Source organism: Macaca mulatta, chromosome 13, assembly GCF_049350105.2.
Source record: "Macaca mulatta isolate MMU2019108-1 chromosome 13, T2T-MMU8v2.0, whole genome shotgun sequence".
Classification (NCBI taxonomy): domain Eukaryota; kingdom Metazoa; phylum Chordata; class Mammalia; order Primates; family Cercopithecidae; genus Macaca; species Macaca mulatta.
Window position 1 is genome coordinate 54,750,306 of NC_133418.1, and position 27,363 is coordinate 54,777,668.

The 27,363-nt window shown below is 49.1% G+C and overlaps 1 protein-coding gene across 17 annotated transcripts in view; it reads left to right on the plus strand.

The window, feature by feature from the left end:
• Nucleotides 1–27,363, plus strand: part of LOC106993001 (uncharacterized) — a 138,349-nt gene that overhangs the window by 106,637 nt on the left and 4,349 nt on the right. For 9 of the 17 annotated variants that reach the window (XR_013402745.1, XR_013402732.1, XR_013402736.1 and 6 more), the window contains one exon: nucleotides 1,325–15,077. The exons of 2 other annotated variants lie outside the window; for them this stretch is intronic. Coding sequence is in view for 1 of the 15 variants with exons in the window: in XM_077959455.1 (XP_077815581.1) it covers nucleotides 8,635–9,022; nucleotides 11,697–11,755 (447 nt within the window). In the remaining 14 variants the exon portion in view is untranslated. Of the gene's footprint in view, nucleotides 1–1,324; nucleotides 15,078–27,363 lie in introns of those variants that run through there. 6 more of the 17 variants (XR_013402727.1, XR_013402728.1, XR_013402742.1 and 3 more) reach the window with 3 other exon arrangements.

Below are 27,363 nucleotides of genomic sequence, written 5' to 3' on the forward strand. Positions count from 1 at the left end.
GCGTTAAGAAGCTATTGGTAGGAGGTTGGGTGGAGAGGGAAATCATAAATGTGTCCCCAAACTGCTTTTTTTTTTTTCCTAGAACTATCAGGAAATGGTGTGAGGAGGGGAGCCATGTATGAATTTCGGCTTTATGAAGGGGTATGGAGAGCACAGCGGTTAGAAGTCAGGCTGGTCATGAGCTGGTCCTGCCCTTCACTAGCCATGGGACTTTCTATGCCTCAGTTTCAACAACTGTAAAATGGGAGTAGAAGACAGCTCCTGCCTCATAGAGTTGTCATAAAGATTACATGAGGCAGTGCACGTAAGTGCACAAAAAAATGTCAATTGTTGTTTCTCTTGTTATTAATAACAACGAGGAAGAGGCGGCTGTACCCATGGTTCTTAACTAGGAGTATGTGTCAGAATCACCTGGGGCACTTTTGCAAAAATACACACGCTTGACCCGGCCAGATAACTGAGTCAGGATCTAGATTTTAAGCGCCTCCCCAGGTCATTCTGTTGCTCATCTGTGGTTCAGTGCCACCGGGCTGGAGGTGGCCATGACTGGAAGCAGTGAAGTCAGCAGGCGGCTCCTGCCAGAGAGCAGGTGTGGCAGGAGGAGGCCACAGGTGGGGCAGGGCTGGTGAGAAGGAGAGCAGGGCTGACTTGAGGCAGATGGGAGAGGTGGCCAAGACGTGACTTTGCACAGGGGAGGGAGGAAGGAGGAGAAGCCCAGGGTGACTCACAGGTGCTGACTTGGATGAGGGTGGTGGAGCATGAGCCAGGGTAGGGACTACAGGAAGAGAAGTGGTGGGGGCAGAGCACAGAGATTGTCACAATTGCTTTTGGGCTCCTGGTGAGGATAAGTTAGTATTTAGATCTCTAGGCCTAGGTCAGTACTATGGTTCTGGGAGGTGTTGGTGTGGAGGAGATGGATAAAGCCATGGGCTTGGTCTTTGAGTAAAATGTGGAGGGCAGAGGAGAGCCAAGTTCACAAGCATCCTCCTCTGCAAAGGCCTGCATCCATTTTTTTTTTTTTTTTAAATAGACTGGGTCTTGCTCTGTCACCCAGGCTAGAGTGCAGTGGTGTGATCATAGCTCACTGTAGCTTTCAACTTCTGGGCTCAAGCCATCCTTCTGCCTTAACTTTCCAAAGTGTTGGAACTATAGGTATGAGCCCCACACCCAGCTTCTTTGTGTGTCCACTTCTTATTCTGCCTTACCTAGAAATAGAGAAGAGCTTGTTTCTCATGTAATAACCCCTGCTGAGGACTGTTGGAAAATAAACTGTCCCCTCATCTGAAGATGAATACTAACTTTGGGTCATTTTCTTTCTTCACAGGTCACACAGTTTTCCACACTCCTTGATGGAGGTGCTTAAACCCTATCCATCAGCATTCTTGGACAGCATCTCTGGTTAGGGACAGTATCTGACCGTCTGACATCCCTGCACCCCCCATACTGTCAGCCTCAGGTGGATGGTTTCCTTAGATGGTGGCTTTCTTTGGACCCTTGATATCAACCAGTTACTATTTGGTAAGAACTTAAGTCATTCCAGTGCCTCTCTCAGAAGCATTTGCATTTAGAATTTCAGGTGTCATAGAAATAACGAAAGATGTTGCATTCCTGAGGGAATGAATAAATTATTTATTTCCTTGTTCTAGAACATCATTGCCCACTAGAATTTTCCATGATGATAGTAATGTTCTCTGTGCTGTTCCATGCAGTAACTGCTGGCCACATGTGGCTATTGAACATTTGAGATGTGTCCAGTGTGACTGAAGAACTGGATTTTTTCATTTTAATGAATTAAAATTGATTTTTTTTTTTGAGACAAGGTCTTACTCTGTCATCCACACTGGAGTGCAGTGCTGTGATCATGGCTCATTGCAGCTTTGACCTCCTGGGCTCACGTAATTCTCCCACCTCAGCCTCCCAAGTAGCTGGGACCACAGGTGTGTGCCACCACACCTAGCTAATTTTTTTTTTTTTTGAGAGACGGGGGTCTCCCTATATTGCCCAGGCTGATCTCAAACTCCTGGGCTCAAGTGATCCTTCCTTGGCATCCCAAAGTGCTGGGATTACAGGGGTGAACCTCCACATCCCACCTTAAAATTGTAATTTAAACTGAAAAATGGAAAGCAGGCACTATGAAGTTGTATTCTCTGGGTCGGTGAGAGCTAGGGATGTTAGGCCTGATACCCCACCTGACTGCTCCACTACCAAGTGCTCCCCAGAGGGATTTGGAATAAAGGAGGAGGAGGCCTTGGTTCTTAACTAAGGATGATTCTAACCATCTACAAAAGCAGGCATCAAGTAGAAGATTACTTGGCTATTTCCACATTGAAACCAAATGAGCTTTCTTTCTCCCTTCCAACCCTGGACTCAGCCCTCATTCTGCCTGCATGAGAAGGCGGTGTCCAGTACTGCTCCTCCCAGGCCTTTCCAGGCTTCCTTCTTCCAGCTCTTCCCACCTTGGGACCATTGTTCCTGTCCTCCCTTCTGCCCTGCGTCCCTCTCCCTGCTCCCACCACAGCAAGCCCCACCTCCTCCAAGAAGGCTTCCCAGACTCCTCTGTCCCTTCCAGGTGAGGCTAATTCTAGGGCCCTGAACAAATTCCATTTGGCTTCCCAGCTGGGGGTGAGGTGGCAGGGATGGGTCTCAGGAAGATCAGCTGCAGGATGGATGTGCATGTAACCACTTGTTTCTGACTTCTTTGACCACTGCTCATGGTGAGAAAGATATCTCCTGTCCCAACCAGGACACACCTCAATGTATGGATACATAACACTGAAGCAAAAGTTTTTTTTTTTTTTTGAGACGGAGTCTCACTCTGTCACCCAGGCTGGAGTGCAGTGGCACAATCTCGGCTCACTGCAAGCTCTGCCTCCCGGTTCACACCATTCTCCTGCCTCAGCCTCCCGAGTAGCTGGGACTACAGGCGCCCGCCACCACGCCCGGGTAATTTTTTTTTTGTATTTTTAGTAGAGATGGGGTTTCACTGTGTTAGCCAGGATGGTCTCGATCTCCTGACCTCGTGATCCGCCCGCCTCGGCCTCCAAAAGTGCTGGGATTACAGGTGTGAGCCACTGTGCCCAGCTGCAAAAGTTTTGTCAAAATAATATTCACCCTGACTACATGTGATGCACTTGGATATTCTGTTTATTTTATTTATTTATTTATTTATTTATTTCCGTCTCGCTCTGTTGCCCAGGCTGGAGTGCAGTGGCACCATCTTGGCTCAAGCAAGCCCCGCCTCCCAGGTTCACACCATTCTCCTGCCTCAGCCTCCTGAGTAGCTGGGACTACAGGTGCCCGCCACCATGCCCAGCTAATTTTTTTTTGTATCTTTAATAGAGATGGGGTTTCACCATGTTAGTCAGGATGGTCTTGATCTCCTGACCTCGTGATCTGCCCGCCTCCCAAAGTGCTGGGATTACCACCCCTGTCCTATTCTGTTTATTTTTTAAAGAGAAAGGCTGGTTGTGACCCACTAAATTGATTTCATGACCCAGTAGCAAGTCACAACCCACTGAGTGAGCAATACAGAGTGAGACCCTGGCTGCATCTTCGCCCCAGCTGTGACAGCCAGCCCTGCCTGACTCAGAGCAGCTCCAAACACAGCCCAGGATGCCCGTTACTGTACTGCCCACACGCTGCACCCTGGGTTCCTTGAAGAGCTAGCACATGAGCTAGCTCATCCAGGTGGTCTCCCTGAGGGGCCCTGCTCTTTTCACAGACTCTCACTGCTCCATTGGTCGTGCTGTAAAATGGCCATGGCCACGGAACCTGTGTCAGGAGATTGAAATCTATAGAACACACAAGACACCAAAGAGAAGGATGCCAGGTCAGAGTCAGGGACACAGGCTGCACATCTCATCTCTCTTGATCTCATTCCTCTTAATGGGACCTCTCAGGTCTAGGGGTCTCACAACGCTGCTCATCTAGCAGGGCTACACATAACAAATAGAAGCAGAGCAAGCCCTGGAGCTCCTGCCTGATAGTGTCACGACGACAGAAACATCTTACCAATCAGAGGACCATGAGAAATAGATTCAAGGAGCATTCCATGTGCAAGTGAGTCTTGGCCCCATCTGCCTTTGGATTTTAGCCGTGAACTGGAATGTATTGGAAACAAGACCCTAAGAAATAGCTAAATCAAAATCCCTGCGTTTGAACCAAGTGCCTTATTTCTCTGTGGGCCTCAAGCTTCGCTGACATCTGTGGAGCACACTGTCCTAACAGGAGTGCTGTCTGATTTTCCAGCTCTCTGCAAAAGAAACAGCCTGGAAGGGTGGCTGGTGGAAAGTGGTTTTTAGAGAGAGACTTGTAGAAAACAGGAAAGTGAAGGCTGTAAGGAAGGCTGTAATTAAACAGCACATAGAAACACAATCACATTATTGTCCCATTCCATAGGGATAACGATGACCACTTCAGTGGGAAAAGGAGAGGTTTAAGGTTTAAGGTTTAGGGACTATGGGCCCCCTTTTAGGAAGATTTTTCTTTTCATAGTGGTTAAAATAGTGTTTTGGCAATTCAAGTTTCATTTTCAGAAAATGTAATTGATGGGAACCTCAGTGACTCTGGATGAATAAGATGCTGTTGAGTGGCTCTGACTCGGGCCGGCCGTGCTTCTCACAGGACCTTGGAGACTGAGGCCACTGTGATTTCAGGTTCAGGGTGCAAGTCCTCTCCACACAGCCCTAGTTGGCTTCACAGCTGAAAATGTCTCCCTTACTGTTGGACCCCTTTATTCACCTGCATGAGTTTGTGAATAAATCCTTTCCAGTCTGAAAGCTTGCTGATACTTAGAGACAGGTATGGAGAGAGGACTCTGAGCTGGACACTCCCTGGGGATGGCAGGCTTGGTGGGATGGCCTAAATAGCCATGGGACAGGACATAGCAACTCAGATTTGGGCTAGGGGTGCAGTTTGGGGAGCAGTGGTGGAGGCGTAGGCTGGCATGGGCTTAAGGACAAATTCTGCCCTCTTCACTACATGGCCCAAGCCAGGGCAGCCCACTCGCTGAGGCAGGCTGCGCCCAGTGTCTGTGTCTTTGGTAGCCTGATTCTTCCCCGCTCCCTGGCCATGTGGTCCCCAGATCTGCTTCTGTGAATCACCCTGGGTGATTGCAGGGGTGCTTCAATCAGTGAGGGGATCTCAAAGAAAAGCCAGGTATTTCTTAGATAAGGATTCTTAGATAAGGATGACTTATTCCTCACCATCTGAGAAAGTAACGGTCTAGTAGAAGGCAGGGGGGCCCGGGACTCTGTCACCTCACCAGGAGGTCTCTGTCTTGACAATAGATTACTACGTTATGCACGTGTAATGCATTGCACATCCTATTGTTGACATTTTGCAAATCTAATTTAATTACAAAATGATGAAACCATTTCTCCCAAAGCGGGGAGAATAACATGAAATCACAATAATAACCTAAAATAACAATATCAAAGTTCTAGGAAAAGATTTTAGACAAGCCACTCTGTGACATGTCCCCAAGGCCAGAGTGAAGTAGGGCTTGATCAAAGTGGTGGTCTCAACAAGCTCCCTAAAGGAATTCTTTTTTCAGTGGGATTAGAATAATGTGAGGAGTAGAGGAAAACCTGCCAGGCATAAGCATTCCACCGAGTGGAAATTAGATTCTGATGATGAAATCGCAAATGATTTTAATGGGGAGGAAGGGGGCAGGCAGCAGCCAAGGAGGACAGATGAGTGTAGGTTTTCAGTGAACCTGCTGGGGTTTCACACTGCTTGATGCCTTGGCTGTGATATACCTCGGGTGTGTCAGAATGTCCAGAAGGACCAAAGTCTAGAATTAGCAGCGATTTTAAAGGAATCCTGGTCAGCACCAAAGTTGTTTGTTTGCTTCCTTATTGGTCTGTTTGGAGCAAGAGGATGGACAAGGCAGCGACTCCCCTCAGCTAGGGGAAGACGCAGAGTAGAGAGAACAATAAGTACCCAGTTCCCATTTTGTTTCTAACTGTACCTCCCTTGAGAATAGTCCTCACACTGGGAGGAAAACAAAAGGTGGAACAAAGATCATTAAGAGTGAAATGAAGCCCCTAACAGTAGAGAAAATGTAAAATAGAGCTCCCTCAACTCTATCCTAGAAAACAACCCACTTGTCACGTTCCCCATAGGTGGTCACATTCCCCGCAGGTGGTCACGTTCCCCACGGGTGGTCATCCAGGTTGGCCAGAGCCCCCAAAGCAGCACTTCTGGGGAGAGGTGGCATGACCAGAGACAAATCCATTTATTAGTCCTAGATTTCAAGACAGAGAAGAGAAACTTGCTCAGCAATGTTGTTTTTTTTTTTTTTTTTTTTTTTTTTAAATCCCTGCAGTGGCTCATGCCTGTAATCCCAGCACTTTGGGAGGCTGAGGTGGGTGGATCATTTGAGGTCAGGAGTTCAAGATCAGCCAGGCCAACATGGTGAAACCCTATCTCTAATATAAATACAAAAATTAGCTGGGCATGGTGGCAGGGGCTTGTAATCCCAGCTACTTGGGAGGCTGAGGAATGAGAATCACTTGAACCCAGGAGGTGGAGGTTGCAGTGAGCCAAGATCTTGCCATTGCACTCCAGCCTGGACAATAGAGTGAGACTCCGTTTCAAAAAAATAAAAATAAAAACAAAAATAAAAAGGGCAAACCAAGACACTGGGGTTCAAGTCCTGCCTCTGTCACTTTGTGTGACCTTTGGCAAGGTACTTAAGCTCTCTGCGCCTCAGTGCCTTCATTAAAAATGAGGATCATGGCAACAGGACACACCTGTGAGGATTTCCGTGAAGGTTAAAAGAGTTAAATGAAGTTTCTTAGCACTGTGGCCACACCCATGGCAAGGGCCATGTGCTGAATAGTTGCTGCAACTGTCATTGTCACCATCATCATCATCACCGCCGATTCAAAATGCAGTTACTGAACCCCGTCTATGTGCCAGGGGAGTAAAGACCAGTAGGGTGGGTCCCCACCTTCCAGAAGTCATGGCCCAGCGTAGAAGGCACAGAATTGTCACATGCAGAGATGGGTTAGGGGCAGCACAGGGTGTGGTCACATCACCTGGGTGGGACCCAGGAAGGCTCCCAGGGGTGGCAGGCCAGGGCCTCTGAAACAATGACGTGGCTCAGAAGCATTTCAGCATCTTGTTGTCCCGTGCTCATCAGGCTGTTTACTCTGGGGGCGGCTGTGCACTCAGTGCCCCCTCCACGCCCCAAATGAGCGCCGGGACTGGCCAGGACTGGCAGGGCTGGCTGGGCAGTTCCAAGGGCTCAGGGACCCACCCCAGGGCCTCCTGGGCACAGCTGGGGCCCACAGCCCCCCATTCCTGGGCCTTAGGGCCTGAACACTGAGGCCCCCCGTGTACATGCACCCCCTCTGTGCCAAGCACCGTGTTGTGGTGTGCTGTGGTGTTGTGTCTGATCCTGGGAGATGGGTGGTGTCAGGGTTATTCTCATTTTACAGCTAAGAAAACAGGCTGGGACATTAAATGTCTTATAAAAGGCCCAGCCAGGACTTGGAGCCAAGGTTTCCAATGCCAAAATCAGGTGCCGTTTCCATATACCACCCTGGGCAAGACCAGAGGTAAGTCAGCCGAGAACCCTGCCCTCCAGGAGGAGATGGAGCCAGAAATCTGATAACTGACCCTCCAGCCCAGAGGAAGGGTGGGCCCTATCCCCTGCCCATGCAGATTCTTGCAAAGTGGCCCCTGCCTGCTCACTCTTCATGGAAGCGTCTCTCAGTCAGTGATTGTTTTAGAGAAGGAAGGCAATGGTTTAGGAAAAAAAAAAAAAGTTCTTTAGTGGTGGCAGCATTTTTTTCAAATAAAATTTTATCAGAATACGTTCAAAATTGGTAACAGGAGAGCTGTTCTGGGTACAGAGAGTGAGAGGAACCTGTTTGTGACCTCAGGCTTCCTGACCCCTCCCACCCTACTCCAGACTATTCTGCAGAACCCCATGTTGACCCCTGCTTTGAGGTGGCAGAGTTAACACCACTCTTCATTATAAGCTCTTATCTGGGGCAACTCAGAAGAACATAAGTTCCATGGGGAAGGTTTTTGTTTGTTTCTAATTGTGGTAAAATATATATAACATAAAATTGACTATTTTAACGGTTTTTGAGTGTATAATTCAGTGACATTAAGTATATTTACAACATCATGTAACCATCAACACCATTCCTCTTCAGAACTTCTTCATCTTCCCAAACTGAAACCCTCTACCCACTAAACACTAACTCCCACTACCCACTAAACATTTCCCTCCCTGCACCTCTGGCAACCACCACTCTACTTTCTGTCTCTATGAACTTAACTACTCTAGATACCTTATGTAAGTAGAATCATAGAGTATTTGTCCTTTTATGTCTAGTTCTTTCACTTAGCATAATGTTTTCAAGATTCATCCATGTTGTAGCATGTGTCAGAACTTCATTCCTTTTTACGGCTGAATAATATTCCATTGTGTAACTGTACCACATGTTCATCTGTTCAGCCATGCGTGGGCGCTTGGGTTGTTTCTTCCTTTCAGCTATTGCAAACCAATAATGCTGCTGTGAACATGGGTGTGCAAATATTTGTTTGAATCCCTGCTTGCAGTTCTTTTGGGTCTATACCTAAATAAGTGAAATTGCTGCATCATATGGTAATTCTATGTTTAACTTCTTGGGGAACCACCATATCATTTTCCACAGTGGCTGTATACCACTTTACATACCCACTGGCAATGCACACAGGTTCCAGTTTCTCCACATTCTCCCCAGTGTGGCAGAAGTTTTAAATCTCTTCGTCATAGTGTACCCCCAGAGACTAGGGCAGTGCCTGGCACATTGTAGGTGCTTGATAAGTATTTGTTGGATGAATGAATGGGAGGCCTTGGCCTCAGAGCAGCTGTACTTGGGAACTCTGCTACCTGAAGGTGGCACCCAGTCAGTAAGTGTCCTACCTACATGGGGTCCCAAGACCTTCCCATTCCAGTCCCTGTTCAGCTCTGAGACAACCATTTATTTGTTATTTATTTATTTATTGAAACAGGGTTTCACTGTGGTGCAGGCTGGAGTGCAGTGGCAAGATCATAGCTCACTATAGCCTCGAACTCCTGGGCTCAAGTGATCTTCCCACCTCAGCCTCCCAAGTAGCTGGGACTACAGGCATGTGCCACCTGGCTAAATTTTTTTTTTTTGGTAGAGATGAGATCTCACTTTGTTGCCCACGCTGGTCTAGAGCTCCTGGCCTCAAGTGATCCTCCTGCCTTGGCCTCCCAAAGCCCTGGGTTTACAGATGTGAGCCACCACCCCGAGCCGAATGTAAAAGTCCATCCAGGGCAAAGATAAGAGTCAAGAGGCCCAGAAGAATGGGACTGAAGTGTCAGGGGCCAAGGACAGCCCACCGTGGGTTTCCTGTGATCCTGGGGCTTGGCTACTTGGACCAGGGGTGAGGGATAGGGGAAGGGAGACAGGAGATGCTGAGAAGGACATAGCCTTGGGGAACATCGCGGCTTCTGTGCCTGGTGCTGCAGTGAAGGAACCAGGAGGGGCTGGCAATTGGCCTAGGGGTTTGCTGTGTTTCAGAACTCCTCCTCCCAGTGCCTTCTCCTCACTCAGGCCAGACTTCTCACCCATTCCCACCCCTGCATCTTCGTTCCGGCTGTTCCCTGATCCCTTCCCCAGGAGCAGCATTCCTACTTCTTCTCCTTTCTTCCTAACCCAAGGTGGCTCATTTCTCAAAGCCCAGAGGAAGGTGCACATCCTCTGCAGGGCTTTCTCCACAGTTCTAAGCCCCCTCTCTGCCAGGCCTCAGACCCCACAAGGCAAGGGTGGGGTGGACAGCATTGCACAGTATGTGCTGTGTACTGTGCGACAGGATGCCTCTTCAGCTCCAGCCAGAGCAGGCTGAGAGTCTGCCCACTAAGTGGCCTCCCAGTCCTCTCCCACTCTCCTGGCGCACAGTGAGAGGTGTGCACAGCTGGAACCCCAAATGGTGTCCCAGTGGGTGTGATCAAAGCAGACACAGCAAGGTGACGCCTGGCCCAGCAAGGTAGCAGTGAGGGCCCCCCAGAAAGGGATCTTAAGGTTCTCTTGCCCCCCACCATCTGGATTAAAGGGTCCCCAGGTCCTGAAGAGGAACTGGGACTGCTGTCAGAACTCAGGGCAGCGCCGTGGTCTGCTTCATGGCTGAGGGTCTGGGAAGTTGTCATTCCACTTCCAGTGTGGGCTCCCTCCTGCTCAGCCCTGCTGGGCTGGGGACACAGACCTGAGTTATAGAGCCTTTGTAGGTGTCGCCACATGGATGTGCTGGTTTGGGATGCCTTGACCTACCCCAGGGGGCAGCCCCTCATGAGCAGATTCCGTTCTGGGCACACTTGTGTGTCTCTGGGCGAGGGGAGTGCTCACTGCTGCCTTCTCAGCTGCTGAGCAGAGGGGCTGCTGGGGAGGACCGTTCCCCCCATTAGCTAAACTACCCACCGCCACATGTCCTGGGCCTCATGTAGATAGAGTTGCCCGTGCAGGAAGCAGGCTCAGCTATGAATCTACCTGAGGGCAGAGCTTTCTGCACTTGTCTTTTGATTGGGATTCATGTTAAATGCCTTGCTTGCTCCTGGGCAGGCATCTATGGATGGGGACATCTGTGTCCCACTTGACAGTCTGCCAGGCCCCCTACTCTGAGTCTCCATAGGTCAAGGATGACTGCTTCCTTCTCTGAGGTATTCCCCCGGTCCCGACGGTGAGTTTTTATTACTGCTTGCCACATAGTCTGTGTTTTAAGTCTGGCCATTCCAAATTTCCCCTTCAAATTTGATGAGCAGTCTGCCCACTGTGATTGCACAATGCCGAGACGGGTGAGCAGAAACAGTTGTGCTTATGTAGGTGCATGGTTCTTTGTGATTTCTGCGGCTAACACTGCTATCTGCTTCATGTCCAGGGCTGGGTTCCATGTCTGTCTGAGATCTCGACCACCTTGTCTACAGCAGTTTGTGACCCAAGGTAGTAATTGCTTAATTGTCTACTAGGTTCGTGGCTTTCAGGGGCCAGAAAGTTGTATTCATCTTTCTATCCCGGACCTGCACAGGAAGTCAGTGGCCCATATGCATTTGTTGAATGGAAGGAATTTTAAACTTCTTGAAGTTTCCCTTTCTTACCAATTCTATATCTCAGCCCAGCCTGGAGCTGAGCCCATAACAGGGCTGATGGGTTGGCCAATGGATGGGACTGCTGAAAAGTTTCCTAACTCAAAAGTGGATTTTGATCCCCAAGGACACAAAGAAACCCAAAGGCTTGACTCAACCAAGTATCTGGAGTGCCTGTTGGTGAAAGGCCAGGCCCCATCACATGTGAGCCATGATCATGGGGCCATGGGAAGGGGGTTTGGTGAGATGGGAAGAATGTGCATCATGAAACAAGGAAAGGACTTGGCGTGAACCAATGGCGATCAGGTGCCAGGAAATGAGGAGTGTGGCTAACTCAGAAATCTGTCCCTGAGGTCTGATTCCAAAAGAAAGAGAAAAAAGGGAAGAAAGGAAAGAAGGGAAGGAGAGAAGGAAGGAAGGAAGAGAGGGAAGAGCAAAGAAAAGAAGGAGAGAGCGCATAGGTTTGGAAGCTAGATAAAGCTGGACCTGACAGGAGTTCGAGACCAGCCTGGCCAACAAGGTGAAGACCCGTCTCTACTAAAGATACAAAAAATTAGCTGGGTGTGGTGGTGGGCACCAGCAATCCCAGCTGCTTGGGAGGCTGAGGCAGGAGAATCACTTGAACCTGGGAGGCGGAGGTTGCAGTGAGCCAAGATTGCACCATTGCACTCCAGCCTGGATGACAGGGCAAGACTCCATCTCAAAAAAAAAAAAAGCTGGACCTGAATCCCCTTTCTATCTCTTTTAAATGTGGCTCTCTAGACACGATCTCTATCTCTATGTCCTAGTTGCTGCATCTGTACAAGAAGAATCAGATTAATGTATATGATGTGTCCCACACTATTCTCGGCACAGGGTAGAACTCACTTAGTGTATTCATGCTGCAAATAATGGGGATTATTGTTACCATAGCTCAGGTTTTGCATGAGGTGTCAGTTTGGATTTAATGAACTTAAGCCAAAAAGAGCATTTATTTAAAAACTTCTGGCCGGGCATGGTGACTCACGCCTGTAATCCCAGCACTTTGGGAGGCTCAGGCAGGTAGATCACCTGAGGTCAGGAATTTGAGACCAGCCTGGCCAACAGGGTGAAACCTTGTCTCTACTAAAAATACAAAAATTAGCTGGGTGTGGTGGTGCACGCCTGTAATCCCAGCTACTCAGGAGGCTAAGGCAGGAGAATTGCTTAAACCTGGAAGGTGGAAGTTTCAGTGAGCTGAGATTGCACCACTGCACTCCAGTGGTGGGCAACAGAGTGAGACTCCGTCTCAAATAAAAATAAAAATGAAAATAAAACTTCCTAGTTCATAGAGTTGGAGTTGAATCCCAAGACCTCAGGAATGCTGGGAAAGGAGGGACTGGGGTTTCAAGAATAGGAAGACTGCCGCTGGGCAGATGCGGTGCCAGCCTCCTTGTGTGACCTCCAGGTTCAAATCTCTCAGACAGTCTTACTGGCTGGCTGGGATCCTGTGCTGACAGCCCCACCGAGACCATGATGGAACTGCGGGAGATGTAGTTCCCCCTCAGAAAAGTGAGGTGCTGTCCAGAAGAAGGGAAGCAGAAGTTGCTGGACAAGCATAACCGTTGACCACCGCACATGAGAATCCCCCACCTTCCCACCTCCACGCCAGTGCCTGCTTAGGCCCTCCGGGTCAGCCCTCATGCACAGAACTGTGTAATCACTGTTCCCCCACCCTCCCCCATTCCTCAAATTCCTCCACCAATTTTAATTTCAACACACCATCTCCCTGCCTGCCGCACCCAGCCCAGCCCAGCCTAGCCGGGCCCGAGCAGGAGGTGGCAGCTTTGCCCAAAGGGCTGCCCTGCTCTGAGGCCTCCTGCCTTCTGGTCCCTCCCTGAGAATCCCAGGCCAAATCCTCACCTGCTCTTCACAGAATTCCCTATGCCCTAGGAAACAGAACTCAGGCCAGTGCTGAAATCCCCATTTGCTTCTTCCTACTTCTGCCTTTTCAAAACCAGCTCTTCTTTTTACTTCGCTCTTGGCCAAATCCTGCAAAAATGTGTTCATGGGGAGGCCACTAGGAGACCTTCAGCATTGAGTACAAGAGGCTCCAATGAGAGGAAGACAGAAATACCCAGGGTTCCAGCCAGGCACGGTGGCTCATGCCTGGAATCCCAGCACTTTGGGAGGCCGCAGTGGGCAGATTGCCTGAGCTCAGGAGTTCAAGACCGACCTGGCCAACATGGTGAAACCCTGTCTCTACTAAAGATACAAGAATTAGCCAGGTGTGGTGGTGCACACCTGTAATCCCAGCTACTTGAGAGGCTGGAGCAGGAGAATCACTTGAACCTGGGAGATGGAGGTTGCAGTGAGCCAAGATCACACCACTGCACTCCAGCCTGGGTGACAGGGCAAGACTCCGTCTCAAAAAAATAAAGAAATGCTGAGGGTTCCAGAGGCCCCCACAGGGTGAGGAGAGGGGCCCACCTGCCAGCCTTGCCAGCCCTTTCTGCTCCAGGGTTCTGACACAGCGATGGCATCTGCTCAGGGCATCTTAAAGGGCTTTCAGGTCTGAGGGGCCACACTTCAGAGGCCTGAGGTTTCGTGGTGACCAGCTGCAGGCCTGAGAAGTGGGGGAAGCAGCCCCCAGGACTGCCCAGCCTGCATGACTCTGTCTTCCCTGCTCTGCTTGATGACTCCTAGCGTCCAGTGTCCTCCTGTCCTCACCCAGATGCATCTGTTCCATGAGGCGCTGCTTGCTGCCAACCTCTCCCTTTCTCTTTTCTTTAGTAAAGCTGGTACCTCATGTGCCTCCTCCCCTTTCAGCTACCCATATGGCTAGAAAGCTCTGATCAATTAATTTCCACATAAGTGGTCAATTTAAAAATCTTAGAAAACTTATTTTTTGAGACAGGGTCTTGCTCTGTCACCCAGGCTGGAATGCAATGACTGGATCACAACTCATTCCAGCCTTGAACTTCTGGGCTTGAGTGATCCTCTCACCTCAGCCTCCCAAGTAGCTGGGTCAACAGGCATGTGCCAAGGGGCCTGGCTATTTTTTTTTAAATTTTTTTAATTTTTAGTAGGGATGAGGTCTCTCTCTCTTGCCCAGGCTGGTCTCAAACTCCTGGGCTCAAATGATCCTCCTTTACAGGCGTGAGCCACCACGCTTAGCCTCAATAAAAGAGATTTAATCACAGAATGTCCACTTCAAAGGGTAGCTCTGAAGAGTAGATCCCTGTTGTAAGGCCTCCTGATCATTGCAGCTCTTGTCCCTAAGGGATGGATGGATGGATGGATGGATGGATGGATGGATAGATGAGAGGGAGGGAGAGAGGAAGGTACTCACAGGGAGAGATTTGCAGTTATGATCACTTCCTCAGGGCCCCTTCCATCTTGCAGATGGCCACCTGCTCTGCCTACATAGACCTGGCTCTGGGGGTACAGGCAACTGGGCTCTACCAACCTGTGCATCATTTAAAAGTAGAGAAAATAGCCAGGCGTGGTGGTTCACGCCTGTAATCCTAGCACTTTGAGAGACCAAGGCGGGCAGATCACTTAAGGTCAGGAGTTCAAGACCAGCCTGGCCAACATGATGAAACCTCATCTCTACTAAAAATACAAAATAATTAGCCGAGCATTGTGGCATGTGCCTGTAAACCCAGCTACTCAAGGCTGAGGCTTGAACCCAGGAGGCGGAGGTTGCAGTGAGCTGAGATCACGCCACTGCACTCCAGCCTGGGTAACAGAGCAAGACTCCATCTCAAAATAAACAAACACCATTTTTTCCTGATTAAAAACATATTTCTTTGTGTAAAAATTTATAAATGCATTTAGAAGAAAATATGATTCACTCTAATTATATGATCCATTTGTAACTATTAATATATAGTACATAGTTTAAAAAATTTTTATTGAGCTTAAAGTGTATCTAGTTTTGTGTCCTAATTATTTCACTTAACCTTCTATTATAAGCATTTGCCACATCAATAAATATTATAATGTAATACTTTCTGGTCACATTTTATCATCATTAGATGCAGCATAATTTACTTAATCTACTTACTGTTCTTGGACATGTAGATAATTTTCATATTTTTTTGTGATTATCACAAGTGGTGCAATATTCTTGTAAGTAAAGGATGGCCTTTCTTTGATCTATTTCTCTGATAAGTTTAGATAAAATCTGAGAAGTGAAATTCTGGGTAAAAGAATGTGAACTTTAAAAACAACTTTTTATTTTAAAATAATTTTAGGCCAGGTGCAATGGCTCACGCTTGTAATCCCAGCACTCTGGAAGGCCAAGGTGGGCAGATCATCTGAAGTCAGGAGTTTGAGACCAGCCTGGCCAAAATGGAGAAACCCCATCTCTACCAAAAATACAAAAATTAGCTGGGCGTGGTGGCGGGTGCCTGTAATCCCAACTACTCAGGAGGCTGAGGCTGGAGAATCACTTGAATCCAGGAAGGGGAGATTGCAGTGAGCTGAGATATCTCCATTGCACTCCGGCCTAGGCGACAAGAGCGAAACTCCGTCTTAAAAAAGTAAATAAATAAAAAAAATAATTTTAGATTTGTAGAAAGTTGCAAAGATAGTAGAGAGAGTTCCCATATATCTTTTATCCAGCTTCCTCTAACGTTCCTATCTTACCTAACCAGGGTACATTTGCTAAAACTAATAAACTAATATTGGTATGATACTGTTAAGTAAACTCCAGATATTTTGGGATTTCACTCATTTTTTTTCCATGAATGTCCTTTACTGGGATACATTCCAAGATAGCATGTTGTATTTAGGGTGTGAATATTTGTGAGGCTTCTTAGATAAATACACACATACACACATATGTATGTATGTGTGTGCATGTATACATGAAAATTATATAAATGTATATTCCCACAAATAGCATTGATTGCAGGGGATGAGAAAAAGACTTTGCCAACTTAAAAGAGAAACAGCGATAATAACAATGTGACTTTAATGGGCATTAATTCATTGCTAATGAGTTCATGGATTTTTTCATCTGTTTGGTGGCCAGTTGGTTTTCTTTGTTTTTGATTTCTCAATCACCTACAGGAATTTTTGTCAGTGTTTAGATCTTTAGCTTCCACTCAAGGTGACACACAGCCAGAGTCAGGTGAGCATCTAGAAGCTGTGACTGGTACTGCATCCTACTAAGTCACTGAAGGGGCCATGGGGGAAGGCAGGCTGCCCACGTGCTCCCTGTACAGACTTGGTTTCTCCCTCAGAGGCCTGCCCAGGGCGGTGGAACTCACAATGAGGCTCCCTGCTCGCTAGGGCAGGCCAGTGGCAGGGAGAAAACTCATTCTATTCTGAGCCCTAGTTTTTTCATCCATTAAACGGGCACAATTTAGGCCTGTTCAGGTACTGGATGGATGGTCGTGAAGTCACCGTGTAAAGCATCGTACAAGTGGGTGATGGTGGTGTGGAGAGCAGTGTGGTGAAGGGGACCGAGCAATGCCTCATGTGGAGAGCTGGAGCTCAGTCCACCAACCCAGGTGGCAGGAAACGTTCCTGAAATCAACTCAGTTCCAACTCTGAGCTCCCATGGTGCCTGAGGAGGCGGAAACTTCATCTTGGTCATTATTAGGCCCCATCCAGTGAGGGTCGCCCCAGAATCCAGGAGGCTGCCCAGAAATGTGGGCAGGCAAGGGGCCTGTCACTCTCAAGGACCTCATGAGGCTGAGACTCTGCCCCCAGGCCATTTTGGGGGCCTTTGTGCCCAGTTTGTGGGGGGTCCCATGTCCAGGGCTGGCCTCCTCACCTCTGTGTCCTGCCCCTCCCAGAGAGACATAGTACAGGCCTCTGCCCTCTTCCCAGTCCCCAGTTCCTCCTCCCCTCTGCATTCTCATTTTCTCCCAAGACTCTTCCCTGAGAGTCTACAAGGAGCCCAGATACTGGAACAAAGAGGCAAAGGAGAGAAGGGCCTGGGGTGGCTTCTACCTGGTCCTGAAACTCAAACGTCCCTGGCTGGGTGCGGTGGCTCACGCCTATAATCCCAGCACTTTGGGAGGCTGAGACAGGTGGATCATGACGTCAAGAGATTGAGACCATCCTGGCCAACATGGTGAAACCCCATCTCTACTGAAAATACAAAAATTAACTGGGTATGGTGGTGCGCACATGTAGTCCCAGCTACTCAGGAGGCTGAGGCAGGAGAATCACTTGAATCTGGGAGGTGGAGGTTGCAGTGAGGTGAGATCGCACCACTGCACTCCAGCCTGGTGACAGAATGAGACTCTGTCTCAAAAAAACAAAAACAAACAACATGTCTCCTGCAGCACGGACACCCAAAAGAGGACAGGTCCAAGACCACCTTGGAATGGGAGGAGGAGGAAAAATGCAACCATTGAAACACACATGAGTATCCAAGGAAATAATCTGGCCACACGGAGAAGAAATACGAAGATACAGCCTCTTGTCCAAATGGCACAGATCTGCCGTGTGGCCTCTGACAAGTCACTCATCGTCTAGGAGTTTACTCAGTTGTGCAATGAAGGGGAAGGTTCTATGACCTCTGAAGCAGCCCGGCTCTCCTGTCCACGGGCTGCTACCACCTCGGAGGGCGCGAGGTTTGCTTCCAGTGTTCGGGGCCTTTCCCAGTCACTGCCTCACCAGGACACCCTCACCCATGTCAAGCTGGGAAAGGGCTTTCTTAACCTTGTCATGCCTTGCTGTGGCCTGTGGTTGGTGTAATCTTTGAGGGCTTTTGTAGCTCTGCCTAATCATCAGGGTGAATGGGAGCTAGCTCTGGGTTTGACCTAAGGCCCTGATGCGTTATCTCCTTTAATCCACATAACTGCTTGATGGGCTGGGCTTGTTGTTTTCATTTTATGAAGGGGAAAATGGGGCCCAAAGTTGTTTTCCCACGGTGGCCTGGTGGGTGAGGCAGCGCTGGTCCCATTCTCAGACTGAGCTCCCTGGCCCTCCGGGTTGTGTCCCCTCTGTGGGGCAACTATCCAGGGATGAGTGTGTGACCATGCTCAGAACCAGCCTGGGAAAACTTTCCCCAAGGAGACTCCCCCAGAGGCCTGGAGGGGTGGAGAGAGTGTTGGGAGAGCACAGAGCCCCTGGGAAAGAGGCTTCTCTGGGAGCTGGAGCAAGCATTTCTCAGAGTGCTGGGATCACTGGCTGGCCTTAAGGCCCAAGACTGCCAGCATGCCCGCCCTGCAGAGAGTTGTAGCCAGAAACAGGCACCTGGCCAGTTGCATTTGTGCAAAGGAAGCCCATGGAGCCCCAGCCTGCTTCCTTTATGGGCTGGGGCAGGGTAAGGGATATCTGAGTTTGAATTTAGTGTCTGGGGGATCCATACCCATACTTGTCATTCACCACCCAAGGGCAGGGACCCACTTCTGGGGCTCATGACCTAGAGGACGGGCCAGACAGCCTGGAATGATACAACTCAGGGTGACACCAACAGGTCCCACTGGCCACCTTGTCACCTCCTTTTCTTCACTCCTCTAGAGTTACTCTTTTAATTTCCACCTTGTGGCCCTCCAAAGATGCATTCCACCCAACTTTCCGATTGAACTCGTGGGGAAATGGTACTTTCTGTATCCAAATCTTAGCTGAAACCAGATTTGGGGTTATATTGACTAAAAAATCATTTGGCGCCACTTTTCATTTGTATTTATTAGGCCCCTCCTAGGTGGTAATGGGCCAGGTAGAGTGAGAGTACAGTAGAAACCCAAGACATGAAATTATACAAGAAGGTCAACCTTCATTTTACAGATGGAGACATGATAACCCAGAGATATAGAGGACCTCGCCCAAGGTCACGCAGCTACCTGGCCAGTCTTGGGTTTGGAACGTGAGGTTCCTGCCTTTCAGTCCCGTGCTCTTTCAACAGCATCTTACACAACTTACAGAATGGTGGAGGAAGCAGGAATCACACCTGCAAAACAATGACGGAACCCTGAGGGGGCAGGGCTCCCACTGCTGATGACTTCCCACCCACAGTGGCTGCCAGTGCCTTTACGTTGTTTACTTAAATGTGCTTGTCTGGAGGTTGTCATTTTCTTTTGAGACACTGGGAATTCCCATAATTTTACAAAAAAGTTCAGTAAAACTAAATTTCTACATTTTTGCCCATTTTTTTTTCCTTTTTTTTTTTTTTTTTTGAGACAGAGTCTCACTCTGTAGCCCAGGCTGGAGTGAAGTGGCTTGATCTCTGCTCACTGCAACCTCCTCCTCCCGTATTCAAATGATTCTCCTGCCTCAGCCTCCCGAGTTGCTGGGACTACAGGTGTGCGCCACCATGTCCGGTCAAGTTTTGTATTTTTAGTAGAGACAGGGTTTCACCATGTTGGCCAGGCTAGTCTCAAACTCCTGACCTCAGGCGATCCACCTGCCACGGCCTCCCAAAGTGCTGGAATTACAGGCATGAGTCACCTTGCCTGTTCCATTTTTGCCCAATTTGTATCTCCTCAGTGTATGAGTGTGTGTGTTTTGTGGGGGGCACTCTGTTCCTATAGGTTGGTCTGATTTGGGACTCTGTGTGTGCTTTGATGGGGGCACAGCGACGGGAGATGGTGGGAATAAGGTGTGGAGAGGCCGTATTGTGCCATTATCCCTTCCAGGACACTCTGTGCCTGGAGGGGGAGAGGGAGGGGGCCAGCGATGCCAGGCTGGGAAGGGGCTTTCTTAACCCACAAGTGTACAGGCCTTGAAGGCCATGACTTAGGGTCATTGTCACCCATTCATTCATTCACTCAAATCTGGAAAGCATTCAAAAAATAATTTTTAAAAATCACCTCTGGGGAAAAGTCTGGTGTCAGGTTCAGAAAGGATTTGTTTCATACCCAGGGCCATGTCTGGGTTGTGTTCTCCGCTATCCAGGAACCCAAAGGCTCTCATTCAGCCTCAAGGGCTGTGGAAGTGACTCCTGGTAGGTGGCTCCAGCACTGACTCTGGGCCCTCAGGGTTGAGGTTGCCGTGAAGACTTCGGTCCGCATCACCTCCTCCCCCAGATCGAATTGGAGGGAGCCAGGTGAGCTTGAGGAGGAGGCGCTGTGGAGCTGGGCCTGGCTTCCAAGGAGAACCACAGGAAGACCATACTCAGACTGGGATCTTGTGGGAGGGCAGCACTGGGTCTGGAATGAAAGCCTTTGCCCATCTGGCGTCTACATGGGCCACGCGGCCGGAGGGTTGGGCCTTCCAGGGCCACACACCTGGGAGGGACAAGGCTGGGTGCGGTTGGGTCACATGTCTAACTTGTGTTCCTTTGAAGCTGTGAGTTGGACAGATTTTATCTTGCTTGTTTTGACCCTCTGTGAGCTAACAGCTGAGGGTGGGGTGGGAAAGGGGAGGACGGAGAGCAGTAAGCGTGCTGGTTCTTCTTTTGGTCTGTTTAGCAACTTCCCATGACTTTTGAGCAAGGGACAGGTGTAACCCCTTGCACCCTGAGGTGTGCAGTTGCCTACATATGCCTGTGGCCTCAAGGCCATGTAGAAATCGTCCCTGGTTCAGCCAAAGCAAATTCACTGACCACGGGGGAAAGAGTAGGGAACATGAAACAAGCAGCTCTGCCCGGCCTTCCACTCACCTGGCCATGAGGCCCGTCATTCAGCACGCTGGGCACTGTGAGGGACTTCTGTCTCCTGTCTCCGTCACACTCCACTCCTTTTTCCTCCATGGCTCAGCAAGGCCTACATTTTCCCAGTGAAGTCACAGAACCACAGGGAGAAACCCATGGACTTGGCCTCTCTCCCTAGGCGAGTGAAGTTGGTGGTAAAGTCTGTTGGCAAATTCAAATTGTACTTGCTACAGTCTTTCCTCAAGTAATTCTGGGTGCTTTCCAAACTTACCAATTTCCTGAAGTACATGGGGGGAGGCAGGGAAGCTTCTCGGGGGAGGAGCGGCACCAGCAGGGAGGCTGAGGGGCAGCAGTACAGATGGGAAGTTAGATGACGTGCAAGGAAAGGTGGGTTGCAGGCTGGGCTCTTGTTCTCTGTGGGCTCCATTCAGAATCCCCCACTTCACCTAGGACACTCTGGCCTCCGTCTAGGCATCATCGCCATGGAAAGCCCAGATACAGTCAAGTCCTTCGTTAAACACCTGCCTCCACATCCCTTCCAGACCCTTCTCTGTCCTCAGAAGGAGCTCTTTCCTTCAAGGAAGGGGCTAGGGGCTTTGTTCCTTTCTGTGCCTCTGGTCAAGGCTGATCCTCCTTCCTCCTGCCTGAGGATCCAACCTTAGCCTGGAGCGATCCCAGAAGAGTATGGGTGTGGGAGGTTGTCAGGCGTGTGACTCACAGTCTCCTCTGGGACCCCTGCCCCAGGAGCTCTGGAGGGCTGTCAGACATAACTTGTTGCAGGGAAGATAGTTGACAGAAGATGTTTAACAGGAGTGTGAACGTGCCATCAGCCCATGCCCCGACCTCCAGGAACAGCCTAGCCTTACAGTTCCGTGCCCTCTTCAGCCCAGGGACTCTTTACCCACCTAACATTGTCATTACCCAAAACTATTTCACCTCTGCTCTAAACAATTCCAAAATCCCCATCCTCTGATCCCAGCCTTCTTCCTGTCCAGAGTTCTCATCCGCAACTCCTGCCACCCCAGGGTGAATGGCAAAGCCCTCCACCAACGTGGCAGCCCACAAAGGAGCAGACTGGAGAGAAGGAAAATGAGTTCCGTTTCGCTGATCAGATCTGAAAAGTATACATTGGGCAGGGCCATCAGGTGTTTGGAGAACCTTTTGAGGCCCTGCTCACGGCAGAGCTGGGGTCGGAGTTCAGATCCAGGTGTGCACAGATCATAACAGTTCCTATGAGCTGATTGTTAAATCTTCAGGAATTTCGTGAACCAATGGTTAAACCCAGCCATTATGAAAAACTAAATTTTAAATTATATAAACTTACCATTAAATTAATTATATTAAGGCAAAAATAATACATTTTCAAAAACCATCACTTCCTAATGATTTTTTTTTTTTTGAAACAGAGTTTCATTCTTGTTGCCCAGGCTGGAGTGCAATGGTGCAATCTCGGCTCACTGCAGCCTCTGCCTCCTGGGTCCAAGGGAGTCTCCTGCCTCAGCCTCCCAAGTAGCTGGAATTACAGGCATGCACCACCATGCCTGGCTAATTTTGTATTGTTATTAGAGACAGGGTTTCTCCATGTGGGTCAGGCTGGTCTCGAACTCCCGACCTCAGGTGATCCACCCACCTCGGTCTCCCAAAGTGCTGGGATTACAGGCATGAGCCACCATGCCTGGCAATAATTGTATATTTTATTATTCTTTATTATTTTAAGATTATGTACATCTATTATGTCTGTAGAAATACTACATAATATTGTGTTACTGTGCTTTTTCCCCAAGTCTGCATTCAGTGACATCATATTGGTGGATTGAAATCAGCCATAGTGGGAATACTTACACCACAGAAATGGGCAGCAACCACCACAAATCAGGGCTTTATTCATTATTTGGTTGACTATCTAGACTTAAGAAAGTTATGGAGAAAATGCTAATAATGCACGTTAAACTTAAATGTATGTTTTGCCAATGGCCATTGCATTGTGAATGGCACAGAAAAATGAAGCAAATATTCTTCCAGTATTCAAAAACTATTCTCTGCTTCAGTAAAGAAATTGCTAACACCATTGACAAACAAGTGAAGTTCTGGTCAGGTGCAGTGGCTTTTGCCTGTAATCCCAGCATTTTGGGAGGTCCAGGCAGGAGGACTGCTCGAGGCCAGGAGTCCAAGACCAGCCTGGGCAACATAACTAAACCAGTTCTTTACAAAAAATAAAAAAGTTAGCTGGGCGTGGTGTGCACTGGCTGAGGCAGGAGGATCTCTTGAGCCCAGGAATTTGAGGTTACAGTGAGCTATGATCATTCCACTGCACTCCAAGGTCTGGGCAACGCATTCTTTAAAAAAAAACAAGTGAAGTTCCAACATCTGTCTTTCTGGTTTCACTTTTTTCTTGCTAGTTGGTACAAAAAAAAATATCAGTTAACATTCATGTTGGAACTACGTTCATTTGTCAGTTACAACTGTAGGCTGGCTATGGATTCAGCAGGTTGGCAAAAATCAGTGAAAGCGTTCTGTAAGACCCAAATGGCTATGTGCAATTTACAATAAAGGATAGTATATATTTTTTATTATTTGTAAATTATTAGCCATCCTTTATGTCAATAAAATTTATCATAAATATATGTATGTGTATATATGCATGCATTTTCCCCAGAGAGCTCATTGTTAATTAAACATCTACCAGCATACCACTGGGCAGGTTGCCTTAGGCTGATGAGGAGTGACCAGAGATTTGACTCTTTGGAAAGATTCCCAGAAGAGGGTGAGAATCACTGATGGAAAGAGGCTGCTGAGGAGGTTGGAGGGGCCTCAGGTGGAAGGATTAGCCTGGCTAGGCACAGAGTCCCTGAAAAGGGATGTAGGAGTGAAGAAAACCTGGGGTAGGGTGGAGTGGGAGATCGCCATTTCTCTGCCAAGTAGGACGCAAGCCATCTTCTGCAAGCAGGAGGTGGAGAAGTGAGGAAGGGTGAAAGTTTGGCCTGAGTAGTCAGTGTGGGGCCAAGAAAAAGGACCAGGGAGGACGAAGAAGACTAAGGAGAGACTGCAGAAGACGTGAAAACCAAGAGGACGGCAGGCCTGGCGGGTGGCTCACGCCTGTAATTCCAGCACTTTAGGAGGCTCAGGCAGGCAGATCACCTGAGGTCAGGAGTTCGAGATCAGCCTGGCCAACATGGTGAAACCCCATCTCTACTAAAATTTTAAAAAAGTAGCAAGGCATGGTGGCGGGAGCCTGTAATCCCAGCTACTTGGGAGGCTGAGGCAGGAGAATCACTTGAACCCGGGAGACAGAGGTTGCAATGAGACGAGATCACACCACTGCACTCCAGCCTGGGCGACAGAGCAAGACTCCATCAAAAAAAAAAAAAAAAAAAAGGTGGGGGGACCGGGCACGGTGGCTCACACCTGTAATCCCAGAACTTTGGGAGGCTGAGGCAGGAGGATCACAAGGTCAGGAGTTGGAGACCAGCCTGACCAACATAGTGAAACCCCATCTCTACTGAAAATACAAAAAATTAGCTGGGTGTGGCGGTGGGCGCCTGTAATCTCAGTGACTGGGGAGGCTGAGGCAGGAGAATCTCTTGAACCCGGGAGGCAGAGGTTGCAGTGAGTTGAGATCGCATCACTGCACTCCGGCCTGGCTGACAGTGCAAGATTCCATCTCAAAAAAAAAAAAAAAAAAAAAAAAGGAAAGAAAGAAAACCCCAAAACCCAGAGGACAGCAACCGAATTACAGCCACGAGAGCAAGAGGGTCGAGTGTAACCAGGTGCAGCACTAGGCTAAGCCCCATGGTACGGATTGCTTGATTAATCTTCCAGGACAATCCTAGGAGGAAACCAAGGCTTGGAAGAATTAAGTCATTTATCCACAGCTTGTAGCCAGTTAGTGGCTGAGTCAGGAGTTGAATTTAGGCAGCCTGGCCCTCTTGACAAGGCAAAAGACTGCACAGAGGCACCTTTCTTCTCAGCAAAGCTCCCCCAGACGATGCAAGTTCAAATGCTCCAGGACGGAGACTGGCAGGGCAGACGTGGCTGCATATCAAGGGCTTGTGGTCTTCCTCACAAAGCCTTGCAAACCCGCCTCACATCTCCGGCCTCCCCAAATGTTCCTGCACCTGATGCTCTTAGCACCCCACACTGTCTGTTGAATCTAATTATAAAGAATCTAGGCTTGCATTTTTAAATATCTTTGTTATTTTACCTTCAGAGAATTCATTCTTATTGTGTTTTTAAATAGTAAGGTACGTGACAGATTGGAAATTTGCAAAACAGATCCTGAACCTTAGAACATTTGAGAGGCAGGGTCCTAACATGCTATTCTAATCACGTTGATCCCCTGCTGGGAGCCTTTAGTGATCCCTACTGGCTACAGCAGTTTTCCAAATAGTAGGTGGGGATCAATTAGTGGGTTGGGAGATTAGTTTTCAGTATCATTACCAGAGTTAAAAAAGAAGTGGCTCCAAATAGAAAATACCAGAATATATTACACATAGTAAATACATTTTGTTTTAGCTACATATATTTTCATGCATATGTGTACTGGATTATGATGAAAAATGTCTTTCTTACTATGAGCACAGTACAAAACTTTTTTTTTTGAGACAGCGTCTCACTCTGTCACCCAAGCTGGAGTCCAGTGGCATGATCTGAGCTCACTGCAACCTCCACTTCCCAAGTTCAAGCAATTCTCCTGCCTCAGTCTCCCAAGTAGCTGGGATTACTCCCGAGTAGCCATCACCACACCCAGCTGATTTTTGTATTTTTAGTAGAAACGGGGTTTCCCCATGTTGGCCAGGCTGGTCTCGACCTCCTGACCTCAGGTGATCTGCTGCCCCGGCCTTCCAAAGTGTTGGGATTGCAGGCGTGAGCCACGGTGCCCGGCCAGAAAAGGGCAACTTTGAATGCGGCTCATCTGCAGATAAAGACAGCACTGCCAGGCCTGACATTCAGAGCCATCGAGGCAGAAGCAGTCGCTGAGGAAGATCCGGCAGTGCTTCATGGGAAAGGGGTGAGGACAGGCTGAGCTGGAGGATGTGCAGGTTATGGATGAGACCAAAGGCCCAGAAACACCAGGATTTTCATGCTTAGACTGTACCAGTGCTGCAACTCAGAGAGAAGCTGGGCCTGGCAGTCCCTTGTGATAGCACCTTAGAGGAGGGAGACCCTGAGTTTGCCAGGGAAATCAAGGGAGACTTTCTGGAGGTGGTAGTGTCTTAGTTGACTTCTCAGCATTTGCCAGGAGAACAGGGGTGTGGAGAGGGCTCATCTGGCTGAGTGGCTTGTGACAAGGTACAAGAAAGCCTGTCCTGTTTGGGGAACTACACGCCATTTTGTGTAGGTAGAGCATGAAGCAGGGAGGCGGACTTCATGAGTCTTGCTGGATGTCAAGATTTTATTTTGGGATGAAGAGCCATGGGAGAATTTTGAACAGAAGAATGGCATGAGCAGACTTACATCTTTGGAAGATGACTTGTGACCTGAGGAGGGTGGATTAATGGAGAGGAGGCAGAGGCAAGGAGACCTGTAGGATGACTGCGGACCTCAGCAGGGTGTCCTGAGGCCAGGGTGTGAGGAGGCATGGAGGTGGGAGAGAGACTCAGGAGGAGGAGCTGAGGGCACTGGCGACCCACCAGTCCAGGTGGGGCCATGAGAAAGGGGCGGAGGTGAGGAAGGCCCCTGTGTCTATGACTCTGAGGGCTGGCTAGATAGCAGTGCCATTGCCAGATAAAGAACACAGCAGGCCGGGTGTGGTGGCTCATGCCTGTAATCCTGGCACTTTGGGAGGCCAAGGCGGGAGGATTGCTTGAGCCCAGGGGTTCAAGACCAGCCTGGGCAACATAGGGAGACCCTGTCTCTACCAAAAAAAAAAAAATTAAGAAAATTAGGCAGATGTGGTGGTGCGTACCTGTGATCTCCTCTAAGGTGGAACTGGAGCTGAGGTGGGAAGATTGCTTCAGCCCGGGAGGTCAAGGCTTCAGGGAGCCACGGCACTTCAGCCTAGGTGACAAAACAAACAAAAAACACAGGAGGCAGAGGGTGTCTGGTGAGAAGAGAGAACGTTCACTGTTGAAAGTGGACTTGCAGGCAGACATGTCAGGTGGGCAGCTGGGGCAGCAGGGAGAGAATGGGTAAGCGGTGCAGAGGGGGCGTCCCTGGCCTGGAGAGTGTATGGAATGAGGGGGAATGGACTGTAGGCAGAGCCTCAGGGAGCCACATCTGTGAGTATCCACAGATACTCACAGGGAGAGGAACCCACAAAGGACAGAGGGGAGGGGTCGTAGTGGTAGAAGACCCAGAAACTTGGGCCACAGAAACCAAAGGGGCAGAGAAGACCTAGGAGGAAAGCAGCAGTGCAAGGGCTTCAGAAGGCCAGAGTCCTTGAGGCTGAGAGGGCCAGACTGCAGCCTCGGGGAACCGCCGATGTCTCTGGCAAGGCTGACGGCAGAGGGCGGTGGGGCTTTGTGTGTGAATGGAGGTAACGCCATGAGGCAGAGTGTAAGCAGGCTGCCCCGGACCACGCCGCACCATGTGCAAATTAGAAAGGGGCACCCCTTCCTCCAGGCAGATCCAGCCCCTTGTTCTGGCACATAGGCTTGGCAAGAGGAGTGCAGGCTAGGCCTCAGCCTCCACCTGCCCCACAGTAGGGCATCCGGGCACCTTGGCCCTGTGAGTGTGGACCGACCCTTCTAGAAACTGTCTGGGAAGGAAGGCGACAAGTGGTCATTGACCAAGGAGATTC